The sequence below is a fragment of the Tachypleus tridentatus genome, chromosome 12 (genome assembly GCF_004210375.1).
Source record: "Tachypleus tridentatus isolate NWPU-2018 chromosome 12, ASM421037v1, whole genome shotgun sequence".
Classification (NCBI taxonomy): domain Eukaryota; kingdom Metazoa; phylum Arthropoda; class Merostomata; order Xiphosura; family Limulidae; genus Tachypleus; species Tachypleus tridentatus.
Window position 1 is genome coordinate 92,980,117 of NC_134836.1, and position 27,711 is coordinate 93,007,827.

Below are 27,711 nucleotides of genomic sequence, written 5' to 3' on the forward strand. Positions count from 1 at the left end.
TTAAATGTAAAACTACGGTAAGAACATTTGTGCTGAAATTTATTCGTCCACGTCACCCAGTGGGACAGTGGCAAATTTACGCTAAAATCCGAGGCTTGATTCCCCGCAGTGAACACAGCACATAGCCCAACATGGCTTTATTCTAAAAGCAGCCAAACAAGCAGCCATTGTTCATGCACAAAGTTTTGAAAACAATATTTATAATTACGATTATTATGATTCAAATGAACAGGACCTAGTACAGCCAGGTGGTTAAGGCACTCGACTCGCAATGCGAGGGTCGCGTGTTCGAATCCCCTCACACCAAGCATGCTTGCCTTTTCAGTCGGGGGGGGGGGAGTTATAATGTAATGGTACACCAAGCATGCTTGCCTTTTCAGTCGGGGGGGAGTTATAATGTAATGGTCAATCCAACTATTCGTTAGTAAAAGAGTATCCCAAGAGTTGGCGGTGGGTGGTAATGAATAGCTGCCTTCTCTCTATTCTTATGCTTCTATATTAGGGACGGCTAGCACAGATAGCCCTCGTGCAGCTTTGCGCAAAATTCAAAACAAACAAAAACTGTTTACTGCAGTATTTCTTTGTACTCAAAGAATGTTTTGTGTTTTTTTAAAGGCAGAAAAATTTTAGTTTGAAACTAGAATTTTCAGTAAATCACTAATGAAGTAGAATATAATGTTAGTTGGAAATAAAGACATTTTTAATGCCATATATACATATATAAATGTTTTTAAGGTCGAACGTACATGATAATATCAGTAAACAAAATAATACAAGTTGAATATTGCTTAGTTAAGACAGTAGAACCTCTTTACGACTGAAAACAAAATACTCGTGTAAATCACAATCCATTAGTGATTAAAAACTGATATAAATTATTCTAAATGTTTACACTCTCAAACAGTTTTAACAAAGCTAAATAGATAAAAATTAAAATGTTTCTATTTAACTCAATTCACCTTAGGTTCTGTTACATCGATTGTTTGCACGTGATGCTAGGTAATCATTAGTGTAGTTTTGTGCTTGAACATTTTCAACTTAGTTTCTGTTACGACAAATGTTCGCATGTGATGGTAGGCTATCATTACCGTAGCTTTCTGCTTGAACGTTCATTTTACAGTTAATGTTTATCGCAGCTGTTCCTAGGAACGAAGAAAATGACTAGTGGGATAAGTGTAAAAGTTTTGTGCCAAAACAGTTTTCAGAATATGGATATTACTACAACAGTTGTTCGTTTGGTTTGGCTTGAATTTCGTGCAAAGCTACATCTTTGGGCTACTCTTTTACCAACAAATAGTGGGATTGACCGCTACGTTATAACGTCGCCACCACTGAAAGGAGAAGCATGTTTGAAGCATGTGGGATTCGAACCCACAACTGTCAGACTGCAAGTCCATCATTCTAACCGGACTAGAACAATAAACAGCAACAAGCTGGAATTAGTGACTTTTCTAATAAAAAATTAAGAAACATATATATGAATTCTACTGTTGTAAAACATGCAACATTAACATGTTATAATAATTATAAATAATGAAAGTAAATTTGTTTTCTTTAGGCATAATCAACATGCTTTTCATGTGTGAATAATAATGTAATATATCTTTCGAATATTAAACTAACCATAATAATAATAACTAATGGATTCATTTACTGTACCACTATTTGTATCCTGTGCGTCTTTTGATAATGTTTTTGGGTTCTTTCTTCTCTTTGTATCACCATATTGTAGTGAATAGCTATTGTTTGAGTCGATAAGCATCGGATCTTCACACTTGCATGTATTTATAGTGGAGCAAGTGCAGGTACCAACTGCTATTTGGATACCATGACTCTTACCACTGACATTGTTCGGAAAGATAATACTACCTTCGAAGTTTTCTGTGAAGAGATAAACATGTGTTAAGGATAAAACATGAATTTGCAAAATAATTTCTTTAATGTTATGACATCATTTTTACAGTTAAAGAGAATATATTCTGGTACCCGAGTTAAAACTTAAGAATAGCTTAACCAATGTTTGTTTGAGAAAATATAGACATTAACTTTTAGTATTCAATATTGCAATAGCGAAACGACTAATAATAGAAAACACTACTTGTTAGCCACTCTGTATGAGATAATAATATTATTCTATATATATATATATATATATATGAAAACAATAGTTTAAGAATTTTTGAAGTAATTAAAAATAAATATTAAAACTGTATTTTAACTGCAAAATGTCATGACAACTGTGGGAAAAAATGAAAGTATCGTAGAAATATTAATTGCTTTACACTCAGAACTCACCACAACAGTCCTGGGGACAAACATGGCCATACATTTTTTCCAGTTCATCACATACTCCGTCAGGACAAGTCTTAATATCAGAACTGCAAGTGGCATATTTGGTGGTGGGAAAGATTTTGTAATTATTTTCTCGCCAGAAGCAATGAGCTCTAGCAGTTCCTATTCCACAGGAAGCAAGACAAATGTTTTGGACGCCGTATTTCGCGCAAAAATCTAAGATATGGTGAAGAATAACATTTTATTACTATTCATCAGGAAAAATCTAATATATATATATTGTCTTCTACAGTTTTCTTTAAAATATTTCTGATTAACTACTATTTCCGATTCTACAGTAATTACGCAATTTTGTATTTAAATAATTATATTAATTCTAGATCTTTTATTACTATTACTTTTTCAAGCATTGAAATAGACTAAATGTTTTTTATATAATAACTTGGATCTTACCACAGTCTTCAAGCTGAGGGCTTTGATCTGCACAAAAATAAATTGAGGTAATTTAGTTTTGTAAACTACAACACGCACAGCGTCAAGAAATACGATTTTTTTTTGTGTGGAATAATCCATAACTCTAGTCAGTTTAACGTCTGAAACGTTACATTAGTATTAAAACACAAACGATTGTCGTTAAATTTTTATTTCAAAAACAAAACATATTGAGTAAAATCTGTTCTCAAAAGCTTGCGGAAAACAACCATTGAGTAAAATAGGGTTGCTTTAAAAACTATAGTAAAACCCACAAAGTACTCATCTAGGCATAACATGACAAACTACGAAAAAAAGTTAGAACCTGGTGTTCAGTATTTCTGATCAGGAAACAATCAAATAGAAATATCTCATATTTTATATTACTCTGTAGTCACTGTTAATTTATATGTTATTCTACTATTACAGATTATAAAATCAGACTGGTGAAGTCATCCAAAGACTGATTTTGGTATTGGTAATTAAATGGAGTATGTACATTTATTAAATATTTACATAAGTGCTTTTTTATATAATAATTTCTTTTCATTAATTATTTATGGTGTACTTATTGATACATTAATTTATTGTAAGTTTTTTTGAACTGGTTAGTTGAAATCATAATAAATATATAAAAATAAAGTCAACAAACCAATTATCATGAAGTTTGAAACTATAAAAACATATCAAGTGTCATTTTTAGAAAAAAAATCTTGGATTTTTACAAACTTGTAAATAAATTTGGAGCCACCCTCAACAAAATCACTAAGTTACAATGAATACGTTTCGAGAAATGAGAACATTGAACTTTATATTGTCTCGACTAATTAGAAGTATTCAAAACTTAACAGCTTAACAGATAATTAGCTGGCTCTATGTAAAGAAAGAGATGGATTAATAGTGAGTAAAGGACTATATGTCGAAGCCAAACAAACATATTGATGAATAAAAAATGGGTTTTATATATCCATGTTTTGTTTCTCATCTACGAATTTAACCAGCGTAAAACATCGCCTCACAGTTCTAAATCATTACGTTTATGCCCCTCGCTACTACAGCGGTAAGTCTCAGGATTTACAACACTAATATAAGGGGTTCGATTCTCCTCGGTGGGCTCAGCAGATAGCTCGATGTGGCTTTGCCAAAAAAAAAAACACAAACACACATTAAGTTTATTTAGAGGGCATTATAATAGTTAAAGTATATCAGAATATCTTACCCGGACCAAACAGAAATTGTACAAATCTGCAAAATTATGCATTATTTGGTGATTAGTCGCGTACAAACTAATTCAAAGTATTAAAAAACAAAATAAAACGACACCAGATTGATGAACGGATAATAAATTATCAATAGCTTGATGAATAAATTGACAATGAGTAGATAAGTTAACTGACAGATAACGTGTTAACATTTTTTTAGCTCACCTTTGTCAGTAACATTAACTATGAGTTTTACAGTGTTTCTTTCTTTTCCCCTTTTATCATTCCAAGACAAGTTTAGACGCATTTCCCCTTCGATAACTTGTAATCGTTCAGTATTTGCCACATAAACAATCCCAGTATTTGGCGTCACCTTAAATATTCCCTCTTCAGATGTCAGTTCAAATGACCACTGTTCAGAGATTTTCACTGGTATTGGCTGTAATACCTAAATTGAACACAGACAAAAATCAAGTAAACGTTCATGTTTTTTTTTACTGTTAAAACAGTTACTCGTACGGGTAATGATAATATCGCATTAATAATTATTTATTTGAAATCACCTTTAAAACAGTCTTATTGCATTTTAAAGGCAATATCTTCTTACATAACCTTTTTTTAATTGTCTCATTAAGTCGACTGGCTACCTACACCTTTGATCCAATTAATCAACGGCCAATACTTGGTTGTTCATAAGATGAAATAACTGGTCGGATATGATATTTGAATAGAAAATTACCATCAGCAGTGCATTAAAGAAAGAGACTGGTTTGCTACGTAATCAGCTAAAGGAAAATTATCATAAACAGTATATCAAACATTGGAGCTTAATTTCATATGTAACCAGCTTAGTAACTACATATTTCTTTACCAGTCTTTAACGGATTCGTGGATCAAAAATATTTAACACACCTTCTCAACTGCACATGCTGTGTGTTGCACATCGCTGTCGAAGAAGTCTTTCACAAGTACTGGAGTTCATCACATGAATTGTGCTTCACCAGCCCAGTAATAAATAATGATCATCACGTGATTTTGAGGATAACTTGGTAGCGAAATGTTACAACTGGTTATGAGTTTTAGTCCTACAGATTTGAAAAACTTACCCAAAAGACAGTACATAGGATTAAGATATAATTAAATATTTTTACGTGATCTTCTATACAATATTACACTTGATATTCGGAAAAGTCAGCTTTCTTTTAATGGTTATGCAAGCTTAGAAAATGATGATGTCTTTAGATTATTTGAATTTCGCGTAAAGCTACACGAGGGCTATCTACGCTAGCAGTCTCTAATTTAGCAGTGTAAGACTAGAGAGAAGGCAGCTAATCATCACCACCCACCACCAAATCTTGGGCTGGTATTTTGCCAACGAATAATGGGATTGACCGTCATATTATAACGCCCCCACATCTAAGAGGAGGAGCATATTTGGTGTGCTGGGGATTTGAACCCGCGACCCTCGGATTACGAGTCGAGTGCTTTAACCATCGGCCATATCAGTCCGATATCTTTAGAAACATCAGCTAAAATATGTCAACCGTTCTACGCTTTTTTGTAAAACTACAATTCATTATTTTTTTTCCCATCCACTCCCACGTATATACATGTGATAATACGGGCTTATTTAAATATGATAACCACCTATCATTTCATTATGTCTGGCTTAACGTCCTTTAGTTAAGTTGGACACTTTGTCACACGATTCTTCCTATTTGTTATTATATTTCAATTATATTTTCATCGAACATTTATTTATCTCTTCTGCTTTATCATATTCTGTTTGCTGTATAATTTGAAATTAAACAGATACGCATCACGTCATGATTGTCTGTAGAGACTATATGCATATCAAAGCGCTTCCGTACGCGAAGTTACCACTGTCTGTACCTTGAGAAGTGCTGTATTAAAACTCAACGCGAAAGATCACGAGAATGAAATGTAATTTTTGTTTCAGTTTAAAATATATACAAAAAAAGCGAATCCATTTGTTCCGTTTCACAAAAAAATAAAAATAAATACAATTGTTGGAATGTGATAAAAATATATGTTCCTTAGTATAAATTCAAAAACCCATAAAATCTACATAATAAACAAATAAATGTCAAGATTCTTAGCAAAGGCGTTTGATTTGTCTACATAACCTTGTGATGGGTAAAATAAGTTTATAATTTAGCATTAAAACATATTTCATCGAGTGAGTTTTTGTAGTTGGGCCAGAAAACTTGTTAAATTAAACTAGCTCTTTTCCATAGAAATACAGAAAACTTGTTAAATTAATCTAGCTCTTTTCCATAGAAATACAAAATTTCCTATCGCATTAATTAAGGCGCATAACTTTATCGAAAGCTGAAAATCATATAATTAGAGTTTATTTTATGTAAATACTTATGAAATTTAATCAAATTCGTATAGTTTAAGATCAAATAGCGATGCAAATTTTTCAAATAAAGATTTCTTACCCTGGAAAAATTGGTTGCAAGTCTTGAAACTGTCACCCGATAAACGGTTGATATGGTTGAAGTTTTGTTGTAGACATGAACATGGTATACAACCTGTAATACAAATATTTATTAAATTTGACTGAACGTTTAGCGTAACAGCTACATAAATAAATGGCTTACTTTGTGCTTTTAAGAAAAAATTTGCATTCGTCGATCTTATAAAATAACTGAGCAAACTAAAAAATCAGTTGCTTTACGCACATCTACATAAAACAGAAGCATTATGTTTATAAATACGATTCTGATAGATTTAAATAAAGTATATAAAAGAGTTCAATTTACAAACTGTCACAAAATAAAATTTAATACTCAACTGGCAAAACAGCATTTGCTTGAGAAGAAAATTAGACATTAAATAAATAATGACATTCACAGTTACACAAACTTCTACAAAACAAGATAATCCATAAAAGTTGTATTCTAAACTTAGTCTGTGATGATTTAACTATCTTGAAATGTGCTACAGTAATTCCTATACGCTGAACCAGAAAATAATATCCGTTATTTCTATCTATCACGTAGAAATTTATCCCAAAACGTCATAAAGCAATAATAAAACACGTGGTTTTGCGACTAAAAGACGTAGATTTCGCAAACAATCAGGATGAATGAAGGTATATATTTTTTGAAATAAATGCTCTTACATTTTCTTCAGTTTGTATTTTTGTTAACAAACATAATAATAAAAAATGTTCATTATGGCAAACAAAATAATAATTTGATCTAAGTAAGAGTTGATTTTAAATTCTTGATTTCTAAAAAATATCCTTACGTCTTAGAAAAAAATGAATATTATTTTTAAAATCTGCGTGTGTGTGTGTGTGTTTTTGTATAGCAAAGCCACAAAGGGCTATCTGCTCAACCCACCGAGGAGAATCGAACGCCTGATTTTAGCGTTGTAAATCCGGAGACGTACCGCTGTACTAGCGGTGGGCTTAAAATCGGTATAGATGAAGTATGCAAAATTCTGTTATTAAAACTAAAACAAATTTAATTAAGTTTAAGTTCACAGGCTTGTGTTGTAGTAAACCTCAGTATGTTTAAATAATTCACAGAAATTCCAAATGAAGTTAAATGATATTTTGGAGCTAAGAAAGTAGTCCGTGAAAATAACAGCCATGTACAAAATTAAATCCAAAATTAACCTGCTTTGGAATTAGTGTTACTATTTTGAAGTTACCAAAATTACTCACAAACAACATTTGAAATAAATTGAAGCACAGAACTCTTTGGTAGTATCAACATTTAACGCATTAATTAATAAATAAATTTTACGAGTAACATTTTAAAGTTGACTTTTTAAAACATTTTATATGTGAAAGTAATTCAGATGAAGATAACGGTCTATGACACTACTACATAGGTGTATAATAAAGATATATCTGTTAAAACAAGACATCTTAAGTAGAAAAGTTTAACTTTTATTACTTTGAAAATACAGAAGGTAGACGTTAATAATTTATAAAGGTAAACTTTCCTTATACTATAAAAATGTTAAAGTGTAATTTGTATGCATTAGTAAAGCTTAATGTATCATATATTTTAATGATCAAGTTACAGGTTCATAATATTGTTTTTAAAATAACTAATGATGTTTAAGCTTACGTTGGATACAAAATTATTACTGTTTTGTATTTTTTTCAATAAAACTTACATTGTGCACAAAATAGTTACTGTTTTTTCCATATAACTTATATTGTATACAAAATTATTACAGGAATAAGCTACCTGTGAGTAAATGTATTGTAAGACCATTAGGACGTATTTTGTGAAACAGAAGTGGCGATCGCAAAGTAGTCCTAAGGTTTATTTTGCGTGGTAGTGAACTGAACCAATTACGACTGACGTGACTTAAGTACAGAATATCATATAAGCAAAACGTTACCAACAAAAGTGTTTAACTCATCATAACAAAAAGATATCTTTATAAAATTAATTCTAAGAACTCATGAAAGCAATATGTTATTATATGCGGTTTACATTACATCTGCCATATTCAGTGTCGACGAGTCTTTTAATCAGGAATTTTCCATTTTGGACATTATTATTAATAATTCATATGTTTTTAATTTATTATAAGAGATAATCATATCAAAAACGAATCTCGTTTTAACCAACCGTGTCTCAAAAAGTGACGTATTTGTTTACTACGTATTAAATAAAAAGTATAAATTTATGAATTACTACGAATATCATTTTATGACCGAAACTAATTAATCAGTCATCTATGTCAAACATTTCCCGAACATTGCCTTTGTGAATAAATTAAAAACGCTGACATTGATGTTCAAATAATCAAAATGTTTTTAGTCAGAAAAAGAGACGTTGAAATATGTATGTTACATATGAAACATTCAAAATCATAGTTTGTTTGTTTGGAATTTCGCGCAAAGCTGTTTCTGTTTTGTCTAATAGCAAAGCCACATCGGGCTATCTGCTCAGCCTACCGAGGGGAATCAAACCCCTGATTTTAGCGTTGTAAATCCGAAGACATACCGCTGTACTAGCGGGGGGCCCGCGCAAAGCTACTCGAGGGCAATCTGCGCTAGCCGTCCCTAATTTAGCAGTGTGTAAGACTAGAGGGAAGGCAGCTAGTCATCACCACCCACCGCCAATTCTTGGGCTACTCTTTCACCAAGGAATAGTGTGATTGACCGTCACATTATAACGCCACCACGGCTGAAAGGACAAGTATGATTGATACGACCGGTATTCGAACCCGCGACCCTCAAATTAGGAGTCAAACGCCTTAACACGCTTGGCCATGCCCGGCCTCAAAAATCATCCAACATACAGTTAAATGTCTATGATCTAATGCAGGTGGACGATTTTGCAACATTTCATGGAACTGTTGTTTGTCGTTAAGCGCAAAGCTAGAAAATGGGCTATCTGTTCTCTGCCCACCACGGGAACCGAAACTCGGTTTCCAGCGTTGTAGCTCCGCGGACCTAAAATTGTGCCGCTAGGGGGCATTCATTGAGCTAATAATAAAATATAAGTACATACAGTTAAATGAATTTAAGATAAATGTTTAAGATCTAATACAGAGGGAAGATTTTGCAACATTTCATCGAGGTAATGTAATGTAAGATGATTAAACTTACATAAAGGGTTAACAAAAAAAGAAATAGTTTTGTACTAAATAAAGAACTCGGTAACCTTCACAGATCCTTTTACTGTCTCCCCAAAATAAACTATATATATATTACTGTACTACCCATAATTTCAGTAAATTATTCATACACGTTTCCTCGAAATATATCGCCCATTTTAAATATTTGTACGTGGTTTTCACTTTATAGCCAAAATGTTTATTAGTCATCTTTTTTCATACTATGCATCCCCAAAAGTAATACGTATGGAGCTTTAATTGCCAATTTTAGTTGTAAAAAGCTCAAACAAAAGTTGTTAGTCTGACATTTTACAATTTCAGATTTTGTGTCTCTTATAATTCATGCGTTTCGTTTTCGTTTTGTCTTATCTTAAAGCAAAGCCACAATAGGCTGTCTGTCGTGTCCACCGTGGGGAATCGAAATCAGTATTTTAACGTACCGCTGTCCCACCAGGGGACCATGTATTTGAAAAAAAACAACAGTGATTTACTATAAAATATAAGACACAATTAAAAGAAAGAGCAGTATTTTTAACACACTTATTTCCCGATACGTTTCAGCTTCAAAGCTGTAGACTAGTAACATGATGTCACTAAGCACTCTAACTTGTAGCTGTGGTGCTCACTAAGCACTCTAACTTGTAGCTGTGGTGCTGGGTTTCCCTACGGTTTATGACTAAGTGAACTAGCACCCTTATTATTCATCAACATTCCTAGTGACAGACCGTATCCATGTAATGCAGGTTAGGAAGTTGGAAGCCTTCAGATCAACATTCCTAGTGACAGACCGTATCCATGTAATGCCGGTTAGGAAGTTGGAAGCCTTCAGTGGCTGAGTAAACTTTGGTGAGCTCTAAAGTGAAAATTTGTAAAAAATGACTCAGAAAAAAATTATTGATTCTCAATGAGTCACATATACAGAAGTGCTACAAAATGTTATCTGTTTACGATGTCATAACCAACCTGGTTACTCCAGTTCACATCAGTCTGATTATTATGAGATTTCTATTACCGCTGTACGGACTTAAGTATCCGCGATTTACTTTCCTTATTTCCTTCTATAAACGGTACTGACGGCGCTTTAGTAACTTTTTAATTAGATCTATTAGACGGGGCGTTCTGTTGTTGTTTTGAATTAAGCACAAAGCTACACAATGGGCTATCTGTGCACTGCCCATCACGGGTATTGAAACCTGGTTTTTAGCGTTGTAAGTCCGCAGACATACCGCTGAGCCACTGGGGGGCACGTGGCGTTTTACTATTCACGTACTTAGCTCTACACACTAATGATTTTATAAAAGAAGACCGACGATTTTAGTGTGCTTGTGAGTCACCTGGTGTCACGGATTGCTCTCGCGTTAGCACACAATCATTGCTGATGAAAACCAGAAAGCAACAACGACTATTCACTCTATTTTAAGTGTTAATGTAAATAATCTGCAAGGAAAGTGTGCCACATATATTAAAGATATTTACATTGGTTATTAAAACTTACTAGTAATAACTTATGAGTGAAAATGTAGAATATAATAATAATAATACGTTAACTGCACTATATCTGATATATCTTACAGTGCAGGCGAGGTTTTCGCCAACATTAGGGCTTTCAAGGTCAACAATAATACAACAACAACTGTAAAGTGGATTAGGTGGGTGAAATGCATTTTTTAAAACAATATACCGATGAAGAAATAAAACATATACTTCAGAGTTGTTGAAATTTTGGAAGTGCTTTGTAATTGCTAAAAAGGAATTGGTTAATTTGGTGGCAAATCTAACATGCTACGGATGACATCTGTTACTTACTTTGTTATGTACAACATAGTTTTCATACAGTCTGTAAAATATCGGATTACACGAACTACTTGAATGCAAGGTAGAGAAATATTTTTTGAAACATTGTAAACATAAGGCTTTAAGAAGCTGTGGGCTACAACACATTGATTAAGTAAGGAAATTCTAAGTGTTTGATGTGTGTACTTCTACTTACAAGCCTTTACCAGGTGTTCAGATGACGAAACATAATCTGAGCTCTCGGTGAACATATAATTTATTTACCGTTCATAATAAAACAGGCATTGTATTAGCCATATTGTGTTTTGACTGCGCTAAAAATATACATAACACTTAAAAGTCAGTCACCGAAATGACTATGAATATCTGAAGAACAACAGATGAGGGTTACATCGTATCTACATATAATTTTCATTTTTTATAAGCTATTCTATTAACATCATTTCACCGTTGTTTTAATAAAAAAATAACTTACAATATGTGCTTACTTTGTGATGCTTCCGTTTCAATACACTGTTATCTTCTATAATTACAGAGAAATTATAATCTGGCTCCAATAAAACTAAAGGTTTCACGGTCTTCACCACTGAAAACAAGAATATATTGTATAAATAACGTGAAATGAGGTTTCTTTTGTTTCAGACTTTTTGCAAGGTTATCTCAGCATATCCGTCCCTTATTTTAAACTGATAGAATATGGAATAAACAGAAGTTATTACCAGTTTTTGGGACACTCTTGTTTGAGTGAATAATGGAATTTAACTGCCAATCTTATAGCGCACCCAAGATTCCAAGAGTGGAATGTATTCATGGGGGATTTATTTTTTATTAATTATTTATTTTTTCTGGCAATAGAAGAAAGCAAACCATAAATTCTCGATTTAACGATCCCAGTAGAATGTGATAACTACAGGACCACACCAAGCCCATTGTGAAATATAGTAAATCATGTTTATACACTTTTCATGCGCCTAAAGTCCTGTAAGAAGTCTGCATCTCAATCTAAGAGAAAAAAAAAGTGTGATTCAAAAACATATCTCTTGGGGTTGAAAAGATGAGGATTCACATCTTTAAATACCTAGACTTAGACCAAATAAAAGAAAAATTTTATCTAGTATCCTTTTTAATATTATTTTATCTAAAGTTTGCAATTCCACACCCTTAGAGATCTAAATCTAGACTAAATAAAAGAAAAACCTTATCTAGTATCATTTTTAATTCAATTTTATGTAAGGCTTACAATCCCAAACCTTTCTTCACGACCATTACAATGTACTAAAACTGTTGTTCATTCAAATGAAATTATAAGTTCCAACCTCGATTATTTCAAAAAAAGAAAGAATTATAACCTTAGAATGTTTTGTATACAAAACAGCCTTTTCTCCTGTTAATGAAAGAATTTTTGTTTTTTGTGAAAATGATCCACAAAATGACATAGAAAATGTATCTTCTACGTATATCCATGTTTATTGTGTTTTGCTTTTGATTCTGAACTTCTCTCTTGCAATCCAAGCATTTGTTTAAAAACGATAAAAGAATATAATTTGACATTAAAGTACAACTTGCATTTGTACCTGGACAGAATTCAGATCACCTTCTATCTGAAAACATGTATATGGAGAATACGCAAATTGGTGATGACTAGCTGCCTTCCCTCTAGTCTTACACTGCAAAATTAGGGACGGCTTAGGTTTCTCCTCCTGGTGGGGGGTTGTGCAGTAGGCTAACAATTTACTCACTTAAAAAACCAGTCTGTTAAACCAAGCGATTGCGGCCCTATGTTCCTTCATGGAATCGAGAGGCAAAATAATAAATGTTAAGTTTATTTTTATTTCGAAAGAATTCGAAAAATAAAATTACGAACAAAATTATAAGAAAAGCACCAAAGATCAAATCTGGGTTATTTTTAAGAAAAAAGAAACATTTTTGTTATTAAACTCATAAATAAGTGTATTTTAAATGTAAAGAAAATTAAGATGCAGCATCTTATAAAATTTCCACAGAAATTTTAAGTTTGAGTTTTTTAATAGTAAGGTGATCAAATATATCTTTCAAAAACTTTTAACAGAGTTTGTAGTGATTCCAAAATTAACATAAATTTGTTTGTTGTAGAGGAAAACAGGTTACATCATCCGTTGTGTCCATCACCTAGATTTTTAGTGTTTAACTTTTTATTATTCTTCCTTCTGACTAAGCACAAAACTACATAAGTCCCTAGTTGTAAGTCCCTAGTTATTCTGCTGTGCCACTGGGGGCTTTAGTGTTCCAAGTTGATAGACTTACAGCTGTCCAATAGTTGAAGAAGAAACGGAACTTTTGAGATGAACTAAATTTGAAATTAAAATATAAACAGCTTCAACATTTGAGAATTTCAATAAAAATTCCCATTTTCAAAAAGTCTCGAAGATTTATCTTTCCTTAAAAATTGAAGGAAGTTCTAAGATATCTATGATTTTATTAACCATCAAGAGTTGATAACGAATGCTATTGAATTTCTCTTTTCCCTCTACTCTATCACTTCAAAATGAGAGATAGTTTGAGCAGATAGTTTTCATGCATCTGACAAAGTTCAAAAAACATCCAAACTTGTTCTTCAGTAACCTCACAATTTATATGAGTTACTTTTGATTGTTTAAACTTTAGAGTATTCATAAATAACAAGTAAAGTTCTGCTGAAATAACAAAATATTAACTGGTTTTTAGTTATTTTATCAGCAGACGTTTACTTTTGGATTGTTCACTGGAGTACAGGTTTTGTGAGTGTATGATACATAGTCAATGAATCTAAAAGATAATATTTTATTTTCCAAAAAGGAAAATAACAAAAGAAAAACTTTCATCCTCTTTTAACGTAAGAAAGTTTTTATTTCTCGAAATCACAAATAGTCGTGAATGACAATCCCAAAACGTTTTCAGAATTTAAAACAGAGTTCAATTCGTACAAAACAAAGTCTAGACAATTTAAATATATTATTATAGTTTTATTAGAAACAACTAAGCTAAGGAAACGTGAGAAAATAGTGAGTTTTGACGAAATCTGGAACTCGTAAAAGGAAGACGAAATATGACTGCAAATAAAGGAAATGATCGCATTTCTCTGTTGGACTTACGTATAACTGTAAAGGTTTCTTCTTTCACAGCTCTGTCGTACACCTCAGTAATTACAACATTAAAGAATCCCAAAGGGTCGTTTTCTATGCGGGCTTCAACATTGTTGACGGTAGCAGAGTCCTTATCAAAGACATTGAACTGGTAATCAATGTATGATCCCTGGAATAATATTAATAGAAATAATTAAAGTGGTAGAGCTAATACAATAACGACTACTACGTGGTGCATTATCAATACACCATGTAACATATGGAACTGTCTGCAGCTGTGGTATAGAAAATACAAAGGCCACCATGACATGTGGTGTGCTAAAAGTAGCAGTGGTATAATAACAGGTAACAATCAATATACAGACACTAAGATGAAAATAACGTATGGTATAGTGGCAGCTGTAATAATGTATATTAGTCGCAACTAATAAAACTCATATAAATCGTAAAAACAATTACAACTCACAAAGTAAATTAAAAATGTGTGAAAAAAGAAACGGTTGTGACATCTTATCCGAATTTTGAATGCATTTTAAACAAAACACGTGTTACAGTATTCTACGAAGATATTTTGAATCTCACAATGAACACTACTGTACCGTATTTTAAGAATGATAGAATAGTAATAAAAAACACCTGTGCTGTAATAGTGCATAAACGGTGGTAGTGTCTAGGTAAAAGTCATCACCTCCATGGTTTTGCACTGTTAATTTTGACCTGAGTTTTCGCTTTTTTACTTATTAATATTTTTAATAAGTAAATAATTTTTAAAACGTGATACCACGTTCTTTTTTAAAGTTATAATCTATATAGTAATTATTGTTAACACGTTAGTTTATAACTCTGGTTTGAAATTCTCAAAAATAATAAAAGCGTAGGAACAAATGTTTCAGTTTGCACATACTTCCTTCGCGATTTTATTTACATCTACGTTAATCACGGAGTCGAGATTTTGAGGCTTATAGGGGGCGTTGTCATTCACGTCAAAGACGTTCACTTTTCCCTCCAGGTAGAAACTCTCATTTCTAACTGAGCATTGAATCTTGAACGTGTGAACTGCTTCATTTTGATCAGCATCCAAATGATGACGAAGTGAAAGTGATCCACTCCTCTGGTCCACAGATAAAATTGTGTTTCCTGAGTGAAAGTAGAAGAACGTCCATAAGGTGTTATGTTTCGCTAATATCCAAGTACAAACATGTTCAGAATCAGAAAATGATGTTTGCATCCCTATAATTTCAATAGATAAATATAAGATAAAACCTACAAGAACGTTAATACACGAGAATGTTTATATGAGTAAAAGATGAAATAAGAGGAATTCATCGTACGCAGGTAACAACAGTAAACTTGTTTTACTATCCTGTTATCAGCTTAGAACTCTCCGGGTTATTTACTGGCTTTTACGACGGTTTTATTAGTGCAATAATATGACCTGATGGCGTTATTGTACATTTTACTTCTCAATACGAGATATATCACAGACACTAGGTAACACCTAAGACAGAACATATTTTCCTTCAAGATTCGAATAGCGACCACTCGAAAGGATTTCAAAATGCAATGGCATACACTTTTTAATTTAAGTAGTTTAGTTGGTATTGTCTGACAATTTCACACGACATTATGAATTTAAATACTGAATTACGATATTAAACTTGCATAATATGACATTAGGTTACAAACGTAAGGTTACACTCGTTTTGGTCGTGATTGAAGTGCGCGGAAAGGACGTGTACGGGTCACTGACCGGCCAAGCAAACTTCAGCTGTAAATTTCCGAAGCATTATATTTACGTTATGGTTGTTCGTTGTGATACGTAAGTAGTATTTAAGGTTGGAGGTTTCAACTCTCTTTTGGCCTAAAATTATTAAACTGTAGACTAAGCAAATATAAAAGAAAAAACCTTTAAAACAATATTGGAAGCTGCATTAAATTAATGTTATTACGTTGAGTGTCTTGCATTTTAACATAGTAATTGGAGTTTTGATATTATATCTTTTTTATTTCATTTGATTACTTCGTGTTTTTTTAATAAAAATATTTGGTAAGAAAAGCACGAGGAAATAAAATGATTGTTAAAGTTTGAGCATAGGTGCCACCAGATGGCATTTTGAAAAGTTACAAGAACGATGTAAATCACATGAAAATAAAGAAATAAAAATATTAACAAGATTATAAAACCTTCTTTTCCTGAAATTACTGAATTCTGAAATGTTCAACAGAATACAAATATCATTGTTCAAGGAAATAGATATGGAAGTTTATCGAGTGATTGTTTGAAAAATGTAAAAGCTAAACTATTAATAATTTTCAGGTGAGATATTTACTTAAGATAGGTGACGCTCAACAACAATTTTTACTTTTGAACTGTAAACAAAATTTACATTTTATTTTAAGAATTACAGAATCGCTCAAAATATAATATTAGAGTATGTGGATATGATAAAAGAATAAGCAACTGGAAAAAAAATGTTTTGAAAAATCTCACCTTTAATTAGAACATACTTTGCTTTCAAAGAGAGACAGATATTAGCCACGGTTTGAGGACGCAAATGATCGAATACAACGTTAGGTTCCAGAGACTCCGGGACGTCATACTCCAAGTAGGAGCTTAAAAAACAAAACTGAAAACTAGGCCGACACAGATCGTTAGCATCAGATATATTTCCATTCAACAAGCAGGAAGTGGTGCTAGATACATTTCCTTCGATTGCCTGAAGTCCTATTGTAAAGTTTGCTCCTAAAAATAACAGTGAATAGAACCATCAAAATCCAATCATCAAAACCTCAGATCACAGCGTTAGCTGAAAAGTTTAAAAATGCAGCCAGTATATATATATATATATATGTATGTGTGGGTACGTAACATATAAATGTGTATGTTTTTTTCTCTTATATATACATATAACGGGTTTTTAAAAATGACTTCTTTCATAGTCACGGAATATTTTAAAATGAAGTGCTTCTGTATACAATATAAACTATTACAGGATTTGTTTGTTTTCGAATTTCGCGCAAAGCTACACGAGGGCTATCTGCGCTAGCCGTCCTTCATTTAGCAGTGTAAGACTAGAGAAAAGGCAGTTAGTCATCACCACCCACCGCCAACTTTTGAGTTACTCTTTTATCAAAGAATAGTGGAATTGACCGTCACATTATAACACCATAACGGCTGAAAGAGGAAGCATGTTTGTAGTGAAGGAGGTTCGAAACCGCTATTTTCAAATTACGAGTTCAGAGCTTTAACCACCTGGCATTGGTATGTACAGCGATAACACAGAATCCTCGTATAAGAACTTTACAAATTGAATCATTCTCAGTTGATATTCTGGTTATGAAACACAATACTGGAGGCACAATAAAAGGTGTGTGTTTTAATTTTGTTGGTTCTTGTGTGTAAAATATAAAAATATCTTTTTCTTTCTGTGAAATCTTTAATCAAAGTTTGCAGATGTTTGCTCATCTTTTATAAAATATAAGGCTCTCGTTTAAATTCAAAACTATAAAACATTACATTGTTTATAATTTGAGAAAGGTAAACAGTACAAAAGTGATAAGATTGTATTCATTTCTAAAATCGTTCATTTTGTAATTACCTAGAAAATCTGTTTTTGGCTCCAAAGACTTCACAAGTGACAGGTGGCCGGTTGAAGAGTTGATTGTAAATAAGTCGTTTCTTTGGTGTCGAGATCCATCTTTTTCTTGCAAAGTTACATTCGTGATCTGATAGATTACTGTGCCTCCACTTGTAGACCAAAAAGTATCTGCAGGTATACCGATTAATTGGTAGAAGGAAACATCAGAAGGATAGAAGATGGGTAGAGTGATGTTTATGTTTCTTTGTGGAAATAAGAGACATGCTCCTGGAAGCGGAAATGAATGAACAGTTTTCAATTTTGGCCACTCTCGTGTATAACACTGGGCATAAGTTCAAAAGAAGAAAAAAAAAGCTAAAATTCGAACACAACTAGAAATTAAAAGAGCTTTAAATGAACATAAACTCTGCTGTTAATAATAAAATGATATTAAAAATATTCGTGAACTCATTTTGAAAGTTATTATTTTGGTAGATACACACACAATTTTCAGTACACAAAATGCCTTTATATTCTTAAGATCAAAATCACCAATTAAATAACAAGTGTTTAATTTGGCACTTGTTCTTTTCACGATTATTAATCTCAAATCCGTATTAATCAAGTAGAACAGTTGTCCTGAATTACAGTAGAATTCTTTGCGCTCATGATTTCGTGCCTTTGGTTGATATATTCTAAATGTACTGTAATTTTTCTTTATAAAACGCCTAATTTATAATTTGTTTGTTTGTTGTTAAGACAAACCTACACCACGGACCATCTGGGCTGTACCCAGTATAAGTATCGAAATGCATTTTTAGTGCTATAAACCCCTTGGGGGTTCTAAGATTTGAAAGATTTAGTACAACGTAAGCCGTATGTAAATTCTCAAAGCTTATATACATCACTGTCAGAGCCTTTTATGTATTTTATTACTTTCTATGCGTTAATAACATATATTCATGTCAATGCAGAAACGGTTATACATTCTGAAGCCTGTCCACTTCACTATATTTAGATATTTACATTCATTTTTTCATGACTCTTCAGTTAAATCAATTTCCTATGATATTACTTCAAAAATGTGTGAACTGTTTCTCAAAAAAGGTTTTCTACTTTTCGAAAATGAATTGTTTATTTGTCTCATACTTACGCTGTATCACCAAAGACATTACGTTAGAATATACCCCTGAATAATAATAAGCTTGTTACCGCCGAGTTTGAAGGATATCTCCCCAAAAAAAAACAGTTCCGTGATGTGATTACGAAGGTAAGGAGCTGTTCTAGTTGAAGGCAAAGGGTCACAAGGCAAAAATGTCAGAAACCTTGAAAGAAGAATAGTTTTTGGATGCAGCAGGTTATATTAGTGAATACCTTTCGGATGTAGCAGGTTATATTAGTGAGTACCTTTCGGATACAGCAGGTTATATAAGTTAGTAGTTTTCGGATACAGCAGGTAATATAAGTTAGTAGTTTTCGGAAGCAGCAGGTTGTATAGTAGTTTAATTTGGTCATTTATCAAATTAGTTTTACACGCTATCTATTACTCCACACCTTTCAAAGTTTTGACCTAATTAAAAAGTGCTTCACATTAAACAAATTATATTACTTTATATGGTACGTCCATCTGTCGCAAAATATATTTTATATGAAATTAATGTAAATGGTTTATGATGTTATTATTTCATAAATGTACTAATATGATGACTGTTTCACGATTTTTGCTTCTTGTCTTTTCTCAAACACTGAGTATTTCACTAAAATGAATTGAAAATTACGATTAAAAACACAGAACAACCTATCACATTATCTAGAATGAGATTCCTGCCGTGCGTGACGCGTTCGCTTCATGTCAATAATGCCTTATTGTGGCATTCTAAACATGTAACGTTTATTAAATAATAACTTTCAAAAACTGTGTACAGTTGAAATAATTCTTCTTAAAATATGAAGCCATCAGCTTGGGGATATATTATTATAGCATAGTTACACTTGCTCTTGACATCAACTGTATTTCGACCCAACAGAAACAGGGACAATTTGGATACTTAAAGCACGTATACTTCCTATTTGGACTTAGTTCTCTGAATAATATGTAACCGTGTTTTTTAGTACAAAAAACCTTTGTACTAACTTGTAAGTCTAAAACCTATTCCTTCTTTTTTATTAACAAATACATATATATCAATAATACAAATGTAGAATAAACTTGGTAATATATTTATGTAGAAACATGTTTGATTTTGAACGTTTTATGCTACCATATTTGTTTGTCGTAAAATGTATTCTACCGCCATTAGAAAATTAAACATATGGTTACAAACTAAAGTTGTTATGTATATGCCTCAGTTATTAATGCTAAGTACGTTAGTGAGCATTTGTAACGTTTAGAGAAAAATCCACCTAAATATATATGTATATACAGGTCCGTTGTGTCCGAAATACTTATTACTTATTAACCACACCCTGATTCATTATGCCGTATAAGATGATCATTGCTTTAATGGGTGTAACTTGTTTCGGAAAAGATTAACAAATTACATTTATATCAACATAGGCTCTGCGCATCATAACAACATTTTTACGTTGTCAGTTTCACGACATATTAAAAATTGTTATACAATAATTTTGTACAGTAATATCGTGATAGATTGTTTAATGTTCAGATGGCAACACTTTCGAGAAACTGTATTATGTCCATTATGTTAAACTCATTTCTAACAAATAATGTAACATTAACGAACTGATATTCTCTGTTAGGCTTATCAAGAAGGCACATGCTTTCTTTAATGGTAACGGTAATACTAATACAGTTAAAGTCAACTTTAACGATACATTTATATCACACTAACTGAATACGTCCAACAGAATAAAAAAGGACGTAATATATTGTATGAAACACATTTGAAATCAAATAATATTACCGCCAAAATGCATTATTATATAATTACGTTTAATGGTAATTAATAAGTATTTAAGTGCATGGGAACAGATTAACTACTGAAATTTTCATCGTAAACGTAGCATACATCAGTATTAGGGAAAATATTTCTTAATAATTGAAGATTAATAAAATTTTGGTGTTTCAAGAATTACGGTTATCCTTATTTTTACGTGAAAGGTAAGACTTGTAAACTTTGTGAATAAATGTTCTCAACGAATCGATCACACCTTTATTACTTATTGAAACTTGAGTTTGTAATGGATTGTGTTGATTGATTTTGATTATCGTCCTGGTCTGTGTGTTGTTGTTTTTGAATTAAACACAAAGCTGTCTGTGCTCTGCCCACCACAGGTATCGAAACACGGTTTTTAGCGTTGTAAGTCCGCAGACATACCGCTGAGCCACTGGGGGGGCTGGTCTGTGTGAAGTATAAGAATGTATCTATGCATTATTCTATTGCTTTATCAATTTTATACATGTGGTTTGTAACCCATTGTTTCATTAATATGTAGGAATTAGTCAATTTCAGTATCTTAATACTTTTAGTTGCAATAATACATTCTTCGCATAATACTTTCTCTCATCAACTAGCCCTAAACACACACCAAAATAAATAAAAGAAAACATGGTTGAATTAATTCGAATAAAAAATGTAATTAATTGAAACAGGAAAAGTACATTTTATTCTGAGGTAATGTGTGCCAAAGCTGTTTGTTGTTGTTTTTTGTCTTCTGAAAGTAAACTATCCTCTATTCTTATGCTAAAGTGTAAGATTGTATATTTTTCTAAATTAAATAATACTATTCATACTGGCATTTTTTCCAAACTGAAATGTCATTAATTAAATGACATTGTGTAGTTGTTGCTAATACTGATAATGTGGAAAGGATGTTATTATTTATCTCAGATGTTACGTTTTGGTTTCTACATTTGTATCCCGGAGTACAGCTGTAACAGATAGAGTGAAAATAATATTTTGTAAACAACCTCTTCTGTTACATGAGTCATTTCTTTGCTCCCTTTTTAAACTGTGGCGTCATTTGTTTCCAAAATCCCTAACCCTAATCCAGTAGCATCCGGTTTTTTTTTCCTTAGCCCTTGAAAGGCGTCTGTTTTTAAACAAACTAAAAAAAAACAAAGCGTGAAAAGCAGCAGACTTAGCATGCTGTTAGATGCAGGGAAAACGCCACGTCCTTAAGCACACCTGTAGAAATGTTCATATTGAAACATTTTTAAAGGTATTAATTATTTCTAGATCAAAAAATATAAGTCGTAGAAAGCAATAGAACATTAATATGTCGAAAATATAAGAAAAGAGAAACAATAAGTTTACAATATGAAAACAAGTTGATAAAAAACACACGAATGGATTTCATTTGTTCTGACGCAAGACTGAACAATGGATTATTGTTGTAAAAGGTAGAATAAAATAAGAAAACTCTATGAATGATATAAATACAATAACGAGAAAAATAATCATACATAATTGAAATAATCAAAATATCAATAACTCATTAGAAACAAAATAAGGATAAATATATTCACGAAGATTGAAATGTAAATAGTTTTTGTCACTTTCTGGCCTAAATGTGACAGTTGTTTTGTTCTTCGATCCTAAATGTGACAGTTGTTTTGTTCTTCGATCCTAAATGTGACAGTTGTTTTGTTCTTCGATCCTAAATGGACTGGCTGGCTTAGAGCAAAGAAGGTGACAAATCTTACTTGGTCTTACTCTGATTAATGTATCAAAAAAGCCAGAATATTTTCACGCTAATAGTCCAATATTTTAAGAACCTTTCATTCATCAGTGATGGTTCGCCAAACAGTTCACAGTGAGTAACCGTTTCTTTCTGAGATCTGCTGATTTGAAAATAATTGCCATAATTATTTTAACCCTGATTTGTTTGGTAGTTGTGAAAACTACTCTAAACTCCATTCTGTATTTCGAGACGAAAGGTACTGTAGTTTTATTTTATTCCTCTAACACGTGAATCCTTATAAAAGCTAGCACTATCAGGCTAGCTTACTTGTTAGTAAGTTTGCAACAACAATATTATTAAAGTTCATAAACTGAATTTGGAAACTACAAATATATTCACGGACGTTTCAATAATATTCTTTAAATTGTTTCGTCTGACAGATGCTATCAAGGCAGCGAACATTATGCAAACCCGAAAGTATATGTTCGAGTTAAATGTTAATATAGTATTTAATTCCCTTTAATCTGAGAAATAAGTAAAGCTAACAGCATAAGATTAATCTTCAGTATCATATTGTACGAAATCTAAATAAAACTGATATAATAAACCCTGGGAAAATGAAGTTAAATCACGTTCTTTAATCTGACTAAAGTAAGATTTAAAAACATTATTGTGAAAAATTTTGTAACGCTAGGTGGTTTCTATGTGATTTATAAATAGTCTATTATATATAAATAAGGTACTTTGTTTCTGATTCATGATAGAATTTTATGTGATTATTATTATTATTTTATTGTAACTGAGTACTGGACATAATTAACCAACTTACAGCTGAAATTTTAAAATTTACAAGTTAATAACTAATAAATAATTAATAATACAGACGCTAGGAAATTAGTTGAACTATTAATAAAAAATTAAGTCTTAAAATCGAGCACATAAACTTAGGGGTAGACCGGTCAGCGGTATGTAGAAATAGATTGGCTGACTTATAAACTTTCACTACCAGTGTAATTCAAATATTGCATAGAAATTTCGTGTTTGAGTCTGTTACACCAACTGACCAAAGGTTGAACACGATGTTAAAGCGTCTTGCATGCAGCTGACTAACCATGAAACCCCAACCTGTTTCTTACCCATATTTAAGAATACCTAATTCTTAACTGACAGTTCTAGAGGGAAGACAACTATATAATATTAACCTATCTCCTTTTCCTATCTGACAGAATAAATGTATTTGATCGTCAATCGTATAAGACATTCAAGACCCTAATGTGTTAGAGATGTTTATTGTGCAAGGGAAAGCGGACCATGAATCCTCGGATTCACAGTCTGGGCGTATTAGCCACTAGACTACGTCTTACTTATTATAAGACGGAAAAGTTGAAGTAAACCTTACATCAGTTGGCCGCCGTCTCTGTTAACTGTGTTTCTGGATATAATTCTAATAACATCTGACTAAATTTGACTAAGTTATGCATGAATAACCACACTAAGTAACGATACAAACCACAGATATTCTTCATATATTTTCAGATAATAATAATTCAATAATGATAATAATTTATTTTAATTATGAAATGCTACAGCAACATTTTAGTAAGAAACCAGAGAGACACTTAGCGGAGCACTTACCTCCGCAACGCAGCGTTGATTGTATTTGACTTTCAAAAAATACGAACATTTGTCCGTATGTCCGTCGTTATTAACGAGCATGGACTATTTTTGGCAGGACGGTGAAGTATAATGTTTCACATATGTCCATCAGTTTTGGGGCCCGGCATGGACAGGTGCTTAGGGACTTGATGGTCGCGGGTTCGAATTCCCGTTACACCGAACATGCTCGCCTTTTCAGCCGTGGGAGCGTAGTAATGTTACGGTCAATCCCACGATTCGTTGGTAAAAGAGTAGCTTAAGAGTTGGCGGTGGGTGGTGATGACAAGCTGCCTTCCCCCTAATCATACACTGCTAAACTATGGACGGTTAGCGCAGATAGCCCTCGTGTAGCTTTGCGTGATATTCAAAAAACAAATAAACAAACCATCAATTTTTGAATGTGACATATGTGAACAATAATGTGACATATCGGTCCCATATTAACAGACAGCATTTTTGTTTTTACTTTTGTGACTTTACTGTGACCTTGATCTTCCAAAAAACTCTAATTTGAGTCGTAGTCCAAATGTATACAAGCTTTAATCCAAATCCATTCGACCGTTTTCGAGAATTTTTAGTTGGCAAACACACACACACGCTGGAATGAAACGTAACCTCCGTACACCTTCAATGGCAGAAGTAATAAAAATACGTGATATCTCTAACATAGCACTAACCTAAACTGAACTTTCACTACAGCTACACACTCAAATAGATACATAAAATAACAATATATTTAAATGCACAAATGTACATCATATAATCTAAATTACGATTCATTCATGCTCTAGAACACTACAGATAATCATTCTTCACTGGTGTGGTATCTGTATTACCAATAACTGCTCACAACACATTTATCTTGCAAGCCTGACCTTATGCCTCTGTGTTAACTGTGATAAGAAACTTCGCGTAACTCTCACAAACGAATCAAAACCTTATCTATAAAAGTATATCGCATTTGGACTACCTGTATGTGGTGAATAAAAAATGCAACATTTATAGGCAACGTACTTGAAATCTAATCACTATAATATGCAAATAGAATGAAGCATAGAATATAGAGTAGAAATGAGTTTTAGAGCAAACTATATTAGTACTAAAGATATATACAACAGATGGAATTTTAAAATCTCGATTAAAGTTAATTCGTTTCAGTCAACACATTTTTTGGCAAACAAATATTGAACCAAGAAACTAACTCATATATAAAAACATACAAAAAACATACAGCAAATAATTTACCTTACAGTTTAATAGCAGTGGTTATAACACAGAGAGATTTAATATATGAACATATCCAACTTCATTTTGTCGTGAAACTACGCATTCAGTGCAGATATTTTCTATTCAGAGGAGAACAAAAATGAAACACGGTCGCGAGCGAGCACAAGATAAAAAAGAAAACTTTGGCCGGATTTCAACAGTGTAGATAAAATTGTAACAGCAAAGCGCCCATAGTCTAATGTGATCGAAATTTCTCAGAAGTTTAATTTCGTTCCAAGTTTCAGTTACAATTTTTTAATCCATGTGTTACATTTACATTGAATGGTATTACCACCAGTTTCGAGGATTTCTGATTAATAGGAGTAACAGGGTGACAAGGTTCTTGGAAATAGAAGTTTCGTTATGATGAGTTATACAGGTATAATGCCCACTAACTCTGAAAAACAACAACTGAAAATATCTAACTTTTTTTTAAAAAAATTCTTGGTGATTAGACTTCCACGTGTTTTGGTCATGTCTTCTTTTTTAAAACAATGCCTAATTTTCATGGCATGCATCGAATATCGGCATTGTGTTTTTCTGAAAAGCTGATATATGGCACTACACCAGTGTAGTACGGACAATGTAAATGTACAGGGGTATTTTGTCAAATGAGAGTCTTACCATTTTTGACAACCAATAGAAAGCTATACAACGTATTTTCTGCACTGTGCCATACTTAGGTATTGAATCTCAAATTTTAGCTTTATTTAACGTTTCGTCTTACCACTCAGACGTTGGAGGATAGGCAAATTTAGAAATATTGTTCGTGATTTATGATTTTGATATCTAAATTCAACGTTACTCTAATATGTAATTCAAAGACAACAATGGTATTTTCAACGTTGCTGCGTTGTAATATTTAAAGAGAACAATAGTGATTTGATCCAGTTAAGCGCATTTTCCTACAAGTATATGTTATTTGGAAAGCGTAAGTATGAATTTCACAAACATGTATTTTGTTACATTATTTCATTAAACTTAAACATTTTTTTTTACAGTACATTAAATAATAACTTACCTTAACAAGGCTTACACAAATAACGCGTCCAACCATGAGACAAGAAAACTATCAGCTTACCTTGAATAAAAAGAATTGTCAAAATAGATCCTCTAACAAATAATTCTGGCATTACGTAATAATTCATTGATTTCAAAACATTTCTTCAAAGTCCCTTCTTATAAGACTGATCTAACACGAAGAGAGGGAATATTAATTTATTTAAAATAAGTCAAAGACTTCCGAACACTCGGGATAATTCTGACATAGTTAACTGGCGTCCCCTTTCGCGATGAGTGAAAAATACAAATGCGGGTAACGAGACTACACGAAGATATAGTCTCGTTCTCAGCACGCTTGCGTAAACACACAGGTTTCTGCTAACTCTACCGCCATGGTATCTGGCTGGTCGCGCATTGGAGGACAATAATCAAAAGTTGAATTCAGTTAAAGTGAAGACATATGGAAACATAATGGGAAAATTCTAGCTTCAGAAATCAGCATCAGATGTATAGGTAGAACTTAATTAAAACGTTAGTGTGTAATGAATTTTTTAGAACCTACTACATATATCTTCATTAATTTGAAATCAATTCTATATTAATGAGTATATTTTATGAAACAGCTAGCTACCCAAAGTCTGTATCTGCATAGACATAATGTAAATGTTTCTATCACCGTAATAAAAGTTGTGTAGCAAGATTTTGATTTATTTAAATGTCACGATTATTGTACTTTCCAGCCTAAAGTTTTGTTTGTTTGTTTTTGAAATCTTATACTAATTTATATCTGAACGGAAAACATACATATAATAATTACATAGGTGAAATAATATATGTTAAATCATTATTACAGTACTAATTTTTTATTTACTGGTGTAATTCATGAATTACCAATGACGCTTATAGACACTTTTCTGTTTTTTACTGCGTTCCTAATAATACAGAAGTCACAAAAATGTAACATAAATTTTAGAATTAGCTCCAATAATCATTCCTGATATCCCCTCTGTGTTTTATAAAAAGAGAAAGTGGGCGGATTTTTTTCTGTTTCTTTGTCAGTTCTTTACAGGGAAAAAATAAAAAAGA

The 27,711-nt window shown here is 32.3% G+C and overlaps 1 protein-coding gene across 3 annotated transcripts in view; it reads right to left on the reverse strand.

Moving 5' to 3' along the window:
- The window catches only part of LOC143234008 (proto-oncogene tyrosine-protein kinase receptor Ret-like), a 47,793-nt gene extending 20,822 nt beyond the window's left edge, over positions 1–26,971 (reverse strand). The window contains exons 1-11 of one of the 3 annotated variants that reach the window (XM_076470997.1): positions 26,705–26,971; positions 18,079–18,345; positions 16,971–17,222; positions 15,384–15,616; positions 14,489–14,648; positions 11,867–11,964; positions 6,431–6,523; positions 4,191–4,413; positions 2,746–2,772; positions 2,296–2,508; positions 1,660–1,881 (exon numbers count right to left, since the gene is read on the reverse strand). In XM_076470997.1, coding sequence (XP_076327112.1) covers positions 1,660–1,881; positions 2,296–2,508; positions 2,746–2,772; positions 4,191–4,413; positions 6,431–6,523; positions 11,867–11,964; positions 14,489–14,648; positions 15,384–15,616; positions 16,971–17,222; positions 18,079–18,345; positions 26,705–26,771 — 1,855 coding nt within the window. In that variant the 5' untranslated portion in view covers positions 26,772–26,971. Of the gene's footprint in view, positions 1–1,659; positions 1,882–2,295; positions 2,509–2,745; positions 2,773–4,190; positions 4,414–6,430; positions 6,524–11,866; positions 11,965–14,488; positions 14,649–15,383; positions 15,617–16,970; positions 17,223–18,078; positions 18,346–24,336; positions 24,476–26,704 lie in introns of those variants that run through there. The other 2 variants (XM_076470998.1, XM_076470999.1) reach the window with 2 other exon arrangements.
- Between the last annotated feature and the right edge of the window lie 740 nt (positions 26,972–27,711).